Raw genomic sequence first — 10,660 nt, 5'->3', positions numbered from 1 at the left:
AATATGGCTGAAGAGTGGTTTTAGCAAATTGGCCCACCTTAGGATATACTTCTAGGCGCCTTGGGTCTGAGCGGATTCGGTCAAATAGTTCATCTGAAGCAAGGCGTTATACTATAGGTGGACCGCAATGTCAAAATTGCTGTTCGGCCATTGCTCGTGAAAAAACAAATTTGTTTACAAAGCAAATCATATCTTTTGGTGACAAATGCATTCGTTGGCAAAATAGCTGCTCGCGCTTCACTGTAGGCAGGTAATTTTCTGGATTTTTTTGTATAACAATTTCTCATAATTGCTTCTACTTTTTCAGATATCTACAATCAGCGGTCGAATTAAAAACAGTGCAGAAGGATGTTTTGAGTATATTTTACCTTCTAGCCGCGCAATCAATGCTTTTCTTTCCAAGCAAGCAGCGTTTTTCGTATGTGGTTTTATTGAGCATTTAAAAGAGAGTGTTATTTTTTTTTGTTTTATCACCAGGGCAAAAGCATGAAATAGAATCGTACGTGGTACGAATTTATCGGCACAATCTGATCAAGGACGGAGGCATCATCAAACGGAAACTACGCGAAAAACTTTTCGAAGAGATAAAACTGCGCCGCAACACTCGTGTGAAAATGGACGAGTTGGGCTGGGTGCTGATGAACCACAATTTGATAACACGTAATGAGCCAATCCAACAGCATGCCAATGGCAATCGACCAAATCATTTTAAATTGAACATGGAGCGGTTGTGAAACCTACTGGAGCAGCAAGAACAGAACAATCACGCTGGTAGGTCGGTTTGATATATTTATTACGCTAAAGAATGATTATATTTGTTGATTTTTCAGAGTTGACTTCCAAAAAGCAAAACAAATTCCTGTGTATGCTGGATGCAATTTTACAAAACGACATAGTTTTGAAGGAAATTAAAGAGATGGTAGCGGCGAATCGACTTCTATCGGAAATTCGTTATGTGACTACGGTGGAACGTATGCTGAAACACAATTTGGACCCCTCTTTGCGCTGCTGCTTTGTATGCCGAGAGTATTTCCGCACTGCCGATGAGTATACCAGTCATTTCGAAAAATTGCACGGTGAGAAATTTCTTATTGTTGCGGCGGTGGATCGATTTCAGACTAGTCAAAAGTTCAACGTTCTACATCACTACAATGCCCTTAATCCGGTGACAATATTCACGATTTGCAACGTATACCACACAGCCCTAATAAAAAAAAACAAGAAAAGACGGGTCTAATATTTTACAATAAAGTCTACAATCTACCACTTTCCACGAAAATCGGAGAACCACTATATCGGTTAGACATGGAATGGCTGATACATATAAGGCAGAAAAAATGTTTAACTTTGGAATTCAACATCCTATATTTCCTCGTACCATTAAGTTCATGGCGCATTTGATGTCGGTCATCGTAACTGCTTCTATGGAAATGACGTGAGCATATGATTTGATTTTTGATTTTTATCTCCATCTCGGAGAAAAGTGTGGTAAACAATGTCCGGGTTATTTTTCGTTATGAGAACCTTGTTTCCACATCCTTTTACTGCACAATAATACGGCATCTGAAGTAAATAAAATATTCACAATATAATTTTGGCATGATAGAGAACCGCGAGATGAACGATTTTCTGTGGAGGAGTTGGACAACAGATTTCTTAGACTTATAGCACTTTTATCACACTCACAAGCTAATCAAATCCTCACTGTCCCCCAAAAATATTGAATAATATATAATTTTTTTACCAAAATATATATTTTATTAAGGCACGTAGCTTGACGGGGCCGGGAGTCCAATATTTTAACAATTTTTGTCTTACAACTATGTTAGTATTATGTAACCGATTACTCGCGGTTGGCTCGAGGTTAGTATTACAAAGATCTCATAATTGGGATGTTGCAGTCTCCAGTACTATGTATGTGTGGCCGACACGGGATACTTCCTATTGGAGTATAACTGACCATTGATCAGCGACGCCCCCCTAGTCTGTACCTCATATCAATCGTGGTGCGTCTCTCTTGACTCGAGGAATCCAGGGTAGAATGGTCACTGGACGGTACAATCTTCAGCTCGTGTAGAGTTGCCATGAGCGGTACAACCTTTGGCTCTTGTTGAATGATCAGTGGCCTCCGACCTGTGTATCTGTAAAGAGTATGTGTATGTTTAATTACATTACATGGAGCGGTTATAATATATAATATAAATACCTTATTGCAGCTATAGTACACTATTTTTCACGAATATATATTTGTTTATTTCTTCCTTCAGTTGTTTTCCTCAGCGAGTTGATATGAAACCATAACCACACAACCAAACAAAAAGTAAATAATTCAGAAAGCTACGTCTCGCTACTCGTCTCAGGTATTGTCATGAAAGTGTCAAGAACGAAACACCTATAGTTTAGCATCTTGATCTGAAGTACGTCACAAGCAGGGATGCCAGGTGATTTTTTCAAAGGTCTTCACATGATACGAGAAAATGTCTTTACATGATACGAGAAAATGTCTTCAAATGTATTCAGTTTCCCAGTTCTTCAGATCCATATTTGAAGTCAAAGTAGATTTCTTGTTGAATTAATTCTATATACTTGTGGATTTCCTGCTTGAAAAAGTTTGAAAAAAGCGACTGAATGACCCCGAGGCTAGTTTTGCGCAGTGGCGATATCATAACCAATGAGGTTTATCCGAGGTGCGATTATTGTTAGTTGAACTAAAAAAACCCGAGATAAAAGTCTGCGTTGATTAATAAGAACAAAAATAAACAAGTGACACGCGATAAAAAGCGAGCGAATGACACTGAGATAAAAGCCCCATTTCTTTTGACGATCATTTCGGCCAATAGTTTTATTGAAATAATATCTCTCGAAAATTCACATACGCCATCATACTGAAATGTCTTCACATATATCATAATGTCTTCAAAATGTCTTTACAAAATCAAATGTCTTCAAAGTAAGCTAAATGTCTTCAAAATGAAGACGTGTCTTCAAACCTGGCATCCCTGGTCACAAGTGACGAACATCACATTCAAGTTGTGTAGGATGGGTAACACCCAAGGCGCCTAGAAGTAAATCTTAAGGTGGGCCAACTTGCTAAAACTACTCTTCAGCCATCTTGGAAGTCTACTGTGTTTTGTTTGTAAACAAAACACAATACGCTTGTGCCCAAGGAAAAATACGTGAGAAGTGATCGAATGCGGACGTGTTGCTTGTTTGCTCCGTGTATAGCTTCATTTAGGCATTTAGGCATTTCGGTATCGGTGGTGTAGTGAAAATTTGTTTCCAAAATAGTCCGAATCTTGTTTAAAAAGGTGTTTGAATCGTGTGATAAATTCTAAATGTGTTTTGAGTTTAAATAAACTGAAGAAAGCGTCTGAAATTCACGAGGAATTCATATACGGTGTGCGAATTTTTTTGAAGAGCCCATTTCATTTTTCTTTTGTGTGCCGATACACAGGGCTGTGGCACATGTGTGTGTGTAATGCGGAGACGTTCTCTGGAAGAGCATCGATGCAGCATGAGAGCGGTGTTTAGGCTGTCACCGCGGTTAGCTCAATAAGCTAAGTATTTTAACTTCCTTACTTTCTTTCTCTTGGTCTATATATTAAGACAGAACTAAAACGCGTGTTATTTCCAGCAGATGTATAACATCGATGAAGGAAGGCTGTGAGAGAATGTGGCCGTACGAGTCGTTCGCGTTCTTGGGATTGTAGTTACATGGACTTGTATTTGTGTGTGGTCATTGCTTTTCCTCGCTTTGTTCGGACTCGTCCGCTTTGGGCGGACAAAGTGGTTTGTTTTTTTGTCTTTCGCCAGTTGTGCAATCAAGTTTTCGTGAGAGCTCGGACCAACTGTCATCGTAGACTTGAGTGCGATTATATTGAATCGGAATACATACGAAAATTTGATTGTCAGATGACTGAAGAGGAGGAGGCAGGCAGGCTATTTTGTTCGCTTGATGAGTTCGATTCCAGGCAGTCGCATCGGCGCTGTTCCGTGTAGCTTTTTATTTCTTGCGATTGCGTACGATTCGTGCGGTTGCATTTTCGCACAGATGTGCATCAAATGTAACCAGAATGGAAATAATATAAAGCTAGTATGAACTTGGTATTTTCATATTCCGCCACCAAGAATGCGTACAAAAGAAATTTAGGAAAGTTGTCACATATTAAGAATTACCTTATACGTATTAAAAATTAAAGAACTACGTAGTCGCGTGTTAAAATAGAACAAATAGGTTTCCTAAAGATTTGGGTGAATAAATACTTCGCGTGTTGAATAACGAAATATGTACCTGGTCCTTTTTAGACGAGTTCTCTCGTTTACCTTCTCAGGTTTCTTACAGCTAGTTCTCTGCCGTCCCGATTTGATTACAATAAAGAGTGATTACGTAAATAGTAGAATATAGAGCCATTTCAGTTAACTTTACTGGTTTTCCTTCTTAGGATACCTAAAGATAATCTCTGCCGCTCGTTGTGACAAATCAAATTTTTGGATTTTCGTTTTGTCGAGTGGTCGACAATTCACTTTTATATAATCACATCACTTACCTCGGTGAATCCTGATTCTTACCTCTCCCACTAACAACTATCCCGTCCATGATAATCGCTAGGGAACCACGCTATAGAGGCGACCCTTCTGGCCTTCGGGCGGTGATTATCATACTAACATTCCTTCCCTTCCCCTGGTAACTGTAAGGACGTGGCCGGCGTCGTTATTGACCATTTAAAGCTTAAATCACCGAAAATTGCACAACGAGAATGATTTGCTAGTCCCAAGCGTCATTCTGTGTGTTCTTTGTGCAATTTGGTTGGTTCAGGTCAATTACGGAGAGCAACTACGAATTGTACAGTCTACTCAAGCTCAAGCTCAAAACACAATACGCTTGTGCCCAAGCTCGTTCGTGATCAGTGTGTCTCTTTCACGCTTCAAGCAAATAATTCCCCTCCTGCTTTCTTCCGCACTGTTTTCATGTACCGCTCCCCTAACCAACTTAGTGTCGAGATGGCCTCACCTTAGGATATACTTCTAGGCGCCTTGGTACTCGTTATTCATACATTATTTTCAATGTTCAGCCACACTATCGCGTCTTCAAGATACTTTCATCTATCACAAGACGGGTCTATGGTACTAGGTGAGGCCGTTTCGTCACTAAGTTGGTTAGGGGAGCGGTATATGAAAACAGTACGGAAGAAAGCAGAAGGGGAATTATTTGTTTGTAGCGTGAAAGAGACAGACTGATCACGAGCGAGCTTCGGCACTAGCGTATTGTGTTTTGTTTACAAACAAAACACAGTAGACTTCCAAGATGGCTGAACGGTGGTTTTAGCAAGTTGGCCCACCTCAGGATATACTTCTAGGCGCCTTGATCTATCATACACACACAATGATTTTATGTACATTTTATTGGTGGAAAAATTGTTCGGTAAGTTTATTTTGATTAGTATTTTACGTTCGATATCAAGCTTTGTTGTTGTGGTAACAAAAAAATACAGTTTTTCGGTAAAAACCATAACCCGCCTTGAGACGGTGTTGGACAGTTGAGCGAAAAAAAATCCGACTCCTGCTGAAGTGTAACCTACTGAAAATTAACATCGGGTACAGATGTTTTGCAGAAATTGAGTCTATTTTGTATTTTTATAGGTTCTCAATTTGCTGGAACACTTTAATACAATAGCTAAACTAACTCCACCGTCACAAATGCAAAATGACCTAATCGGAATTTATCTAATCGGTGGCACCCCTGGTGCAGTGAGTGTTTTCAAACTGTCAAAACGTCAGCCAGCGTCGCTAGTGTCCCGTAACATCGCACTAAAATATAATACAAACATATCCAGTTGCAAGTTTGCTGCATTATTTTTTTTATCTGCATCGTTCAGCATTTTGGCCCTGGAGTGTTGGGGTAAAAGGGACAACCGTACCAGGTAGAAACAGAAAATCAATTTCGGTGAGATTACATAAAGCCGAGCTGCCGAGTGGTTCAGTGCCTCGCAATCCGCATTCTTAAAGTGCCGTTCGATCGATAAGTCATACCTAATGGAGTCTTCCTGTGATCCGTGTGATCACGACAGTTCCTGTTTTTACCGGCCCTCGCCTTTGGGCTTTCATTTCGAGACGGCTGAGAGGGAGAAGCTGCTGAATGATATTTGAAGCGGTCCAGCTGCAGCAAACCATTCATTCGCATCATTCACATCCGCAAACGCTTCAAGAACAGTTACAACAGCAACAACAGCGCTTCCTAGAAGAGCAACAGGATCACGATCGTCAGCTTCTGCTAGAGCTTAAATCATTGGACTTCAGCTTGACCAGACGACTGCTAGCGGCGGTGTTTTTCCTACTTGTTATCTACGCATGGAAGCAGTATATTGACGACGAGGAAGAATCGGACACTATTTACATTTAGAGTTAAACGTATTAAAAGCTTTATTACACAGAAGAGCTATCGCTAAGTAACAAACAGAAAAATGAGCACTAAAAAGGTATCCTATTTTTTCAATCCGGATGTTGGCAACTTCCACTATGGTCCTGGGCATCCAATGAAACCGCATCGGCTGTCCGTTATCCACCATTTAGTAATGAATTACGGGTTGCATAAGAAGATGCAAATCTACCGGCCGTACAAGTAAGTATAGGTTCTTTTTTTTCGGCAGGCAAATGGAAATATAATGATTGGCATTGTACCACAACGCAATGGGAAGGAAAAATCGATTACTTATGCATGTTTAATCCTTTCCTTTGCCTTACAGAGCCAGCACACACGATATGTGTCGCTTCCACAGTGACGAATACATCGAGTTCCTGCAGCGCGTGACACCGCAAAATATCCAGGGCTACACCAAGTGCCTCTCGGTGTTCAATGTTGGTGACGATTGTCCGGTCTTCGATGGGCTTTTCGAGTTTTGCGCTATGTACACCGGTGCTTCGCTCGAAGGAGCACAAAAGCTTAACCATAACCACAGCGATATCTGCATTAACTGGTCCGGAGGGCTCCACCACGCGAAAAAGTTTGAAGCGTCTGGATTTTGCTACGTGAACGACATTGTTATTGGCATCCTGGAGCTGCTCAAGTATCATCCGAGGGTGCTGTACATCGATATTGATGTACATCATGGAGACGGTGTGCAGGAAGCTTTCTACTTGACGGATCGCGTGATGACGGTGTCTTTCCACAAGTATGGAAATTACTTTTTCCCCGGAACAGGAGATATGTATGAGATTGGCGCCGAATCAGGAAGATATTACTCCGTGAATGTGCCTCTAAAGGAAGGAATTGACGATCAGAGCTATGTGCAAGTTTTTAAGCCGGTTATTTCGGCGGTTATGGAATTTTACCAACCAACAGCAATTGTGCTCCAGTGCGGAGCCGATTCGCTAGCCGGTGATCGTCTGGGATGTTTCTCTCTGAGCACCAAAGGACACGGCGAATGCGTTAAATTTGTAAAGGACCTGAACGTGCCTACGCTTGTGGTCGGAGGAGGCGGCTATACGCTACGGAATGTGGCACGCTGCTGGACGTATGAAACATCGTTGCTGATCGATGAAACAATTTCAAACGAAATACCCATGAACGACTACCTTGAATTCTTTGCTCCAGATTTCACGCTTCACCCTGATATTCCAAGCCGGCAGGACAACGCCAACAGCAAGCAGTATCTCGATGCCATCACCCGGCATGTGTATGATAATTTGAAAATGTGTCAGCATGCACCCAGTGTCCAAATGTTTGACATCCCCGAAGACGCCCTCCTGGAGGAAGATAAAGTGAAGGAGGAATCCAATCCGGAGACTCGAATATCCCAGGAAGAGGAGGACAAACAGGTGGAGCCGAAGAATGAGTTCTTCGATGGGGAAAATGATAACGACAAAAGTGAGGGCGAAACCTAGCGGTAGGCTTATCGTAGTATTTAAGCAGTTTAACACTCAACAGTAGTATTTTAAGCTCAATCGAACGATTCCGACCGTTTATTATTATACGGGGCTAGTGTGGAAGACGAATGGTTTATGCTTTGCCGCATAAGTGTAGGATTTTAATTACCGTTATTTAAAAAAATTAAGCATATCGTAGTCAGACGAACAACAATTTTTATAGATCTAGTAATTAAACAATTTCCGATCGCATGGCAGACAACCACACTTCATCATCAGTACAATATCCGAAGTCATGTCTTTTTGAAGTACAGTAATTTACATTCAATACGACATTTTGCTAATTGGACAGACCTTTAATGCGGCACGTTTAACCCATTACTGCCAAGGTGTACAAAAACTTTATCCAAATGGCATGAAACTTTCTAGTTCATCTAGGTTTTTCCCGAAACGGGGGGGGGGGGGGGGGGGGATTAAACGCAATATTTTGGTTCGGAGTTCTTTGGAAGTTGAGATATCTGACGTATGAAATTTCATACGCTGAGCCGATATAATATCAAAACGGAAATCATTTGAACATCGAACAAAACGGTTTTATTTCATAACATTTTAACATTATAACAACCATTTTCATGGTTTATTAGCACTTTCGTGTACTGTCGTTCTACGCATAATTGTCCCACGGTTCAATTCCTAGAAATTTGTACATTTCCGGTACGGTCACACGGAATCTTGTATCTCCTTTTAGCAGTGCGTACTTATTTGTCTCTGTGGTGATTAGTCCGACGAAATCTGCGTTAAATAGGTAATGGAACATTTGAACGGTAGACCATTTATGTTTCGAGCAGAGATCACTAAGATCAGGTGAATGTCCTTCAAGAACAACGACTGCATCTGTATCCGAATTTAAGGTCATTTTGACGTAGGACTACGTCTTTCATTTCTGTACCGGGGTGTAAGTTCAAAGTTTCGAAAAAGAGAGAGTGACGCTGGACTGCAAGGAGTGGTATAATAATCACTTCATCCGAAAGATAAAATGTCAACGAGTTACATGACTGTCACTTATTGGTCCAAAAAATCGTTTCAATAGCTTAAAAATTGCTTTGAAAGCAAGCTATTGAAATCATAACAATCTAGCTCATTGATGATGATTGGTGATCGCAATGTGTTCCCGAACACGGACGCAAAATCTAGGCACCTGGAGAAACCGTCATAGCGAATACATGCAAGCTGTGATTCGTTTTGTTCGCTTGCATTAGTGTTCGGGAAACCATAGCGGACAACCGCAAGGCTTGAGTACTTTCACTCGCATCAGTTTCTGTTCTGCTTTCACATGGAACAGTCATGGAAAATTGTTTTCGTGTGAATGCGTCCGAACGAAGGAATATTCGCACCCATTTACACATTCCGCTTGGTGTTCCCGTGATGCAATCGAATAGCATCGGTTTCTGTTCTACTTCCGCATGGAACAGTCATGAAAAATTGCCACATCACGATAAAAACGAAAGGAATTTTATGCAAGGTTATATAGACTTTATTTCGTTTTCACCTTGAAATGGCGCCCTCAGTTTCAATTCTACGTATGGAGTGACCATGAAAAATCTCGTGTTATTCTCTCGAAAACAAAAATGAATCATGTATCAAACATGTTCAGTAGCTTTTACATGGCCACTCAAATTCCTAGGTTCGTTTCGGGACCACCAACAAGTTCGAAAGAGTAAAGAGTGAATTTTATGTTAATAACAATTCCATACTCATCTACCCACACACTAACAAGAAAGACTTTCAGCTATCTTTTAAAATATTCATTCATTCGTGCATTAAGAATTGATTCAGATGCAATTTCAAATAAATGATTACCGACCCAACGGTAGTCCTACGTCTACCTTGCGGTTATATCACAGATATAACCCACTTCTTGTTTTTTCCCAGTGTCTGGCTCTCCGCTTCTTGCTGCTGCCCGAGGAGCATTCTTGTGATTGACCTCGTTCAATGTTTCTCTCGACATTCACTTGTTTACCAAAACCGGAAGGGCTGTCCTCCGAGGAACTATCTCCAGCATCCACATCGATGTCTCCACCGCTTGGGGGCACGATGACAAATATTGGGCCTGATTCTCCTGCGCGAATGGAATGTGACAGCAATGAACTCCTCAAAGTCAAATGACCCAAGTCACCGTATCCCGATTGCCCTGATGTGAGAGGTTCATTTTGGAGTAAAATACCCAATGAATGACGAATGGTGCAGTGTTCATTGACATATATATCAAAGCTTGTGTTTTTTTTTTTGCAAAGGCTCTATGCATTCAATGTGTTTTATGCAGCCGGGTGCTATGATTGATGCTAGGATCGTTAGCAAAATCTCAAGCAGAACTGTCAGTGGGATACCCAATTCATATGAAAACAAGGGGAAAATGTCAGTGGGATACCCGATATGTTGGCTCCTGTCAGTTCAATGGGGGTTCTCTAAAGACGTCACCTGGCTGGTTTTATGAATATATATTTTTTTGATTTTAAAAATTTTCATTCCTTGTTACAAATATGTACAGGAAATAATTTCGTTCATCTTTATAAATGTTTTCCTCTTATTATAATTGCTGAAAAATAATATTACTCGGATAAGAAGATAAAAAAATATATTTTCAAATCTGTTTTTTTTCATAGCCCCTTTGCATTAATATTATTGTATGTTATTTCGATTGGTTTGATTCTGTATCCGTGTTTTGATTCTGCATTCGTGTTTTGATTTAGTGTTTGGTACTAATTCCGTAATATTTACGCTAAAAGTTTGGTGAAAA

At 40.6% G+C, this 10,660-nt stretch overlaps 1 protein-coding gene, 1 long non-coding RNA gene and 1 pseudogene across 3 annotated transcripts; all 3 read left to right on the top strand.

Annotated features, from left to right (window-relative positions):
- Positions 1 to 117: 117 nt before the first annotated feature.
- Positions 118 to 1,788, top strand: LOC129777665 (uncharacterized). Of its 2 annotated transcripts, XR_008743276.1 has the most exons (4): positions 118 to 250; positions 308 to 418; positions 478 to 771; positions 831 to 1,787. It is a non-coding gene; the product is annotated as an uncharacterized LOC129777665 (long non-coding RNA). The 2 variants fall into 2 exon arrangements; XR_008743275.1 differs by having other exon boundaries at positions 118 to 418; positions 831 to 1,788.
- Positions 1,789 to 2,642: 854 nt separating this feature from the next.
- Positions 2,643 to 2,722, top strand: LOC129780885 (U4 spliceosomal RNA; annotated as a pseudogene).
- A 3,028-nt stretch (positions 2,723 to 5,750) lies between these two features.
- LOC129775829 (histone deacetylase 3) lies at positions 5,751 to 8,118 on the top strand. The gene is made up of 2 exons (XM_055780965.1): positions 5,751 to 6,619; positions 6,744 to 8,118. Exons 1-2 carry the CDS (start codon positions 6,462 to 6,464, stop codon positions 7,879 to 7,881), a joined length of 1,296 nt encoding a protein of 431 aa, XP_055636940.1. The 5' UTR covers positions 5,751 to 6,461; the 3' UTR covers positions 7,882 to 8,118.
- Positions 8,119 to 10,660: the final 2,542 nt, after the last annotated feature.

Source organism: Toxorhynchites rutilus, chromosome 3, assembly GCF_029784135.1.
Source record: "Toxorhynchites rutilus septentrionalis strain SRP chromosome 3, ASM2978413v1, whole genome shotgun sequence".
NCBI lineage: Eukaryota > Metazoa > Arthropoda > Insecta > Diptera > Culicidae > Toxorhynchites > Toxorhynchites rutilus.
This window is presented reverse-complemented; position numbering and strand designations above follow the sequence as displayed.

Coding starts and splice junctions, on each gene's coding strand:
- LOC129775829 (XM_055780965.1), top strand. CDS start 6,462: ATGAGCACTAAAAAGGTATCCTATTTTTTCAATCCGGATGTTGGCAAC. Junction 6,620..6,743: donor CAAATCTACCGGCCGTACAA/GTAAGTATAGGT, acceptor TTTGCCTTACAG/AGCCAGCACACACGATATGT.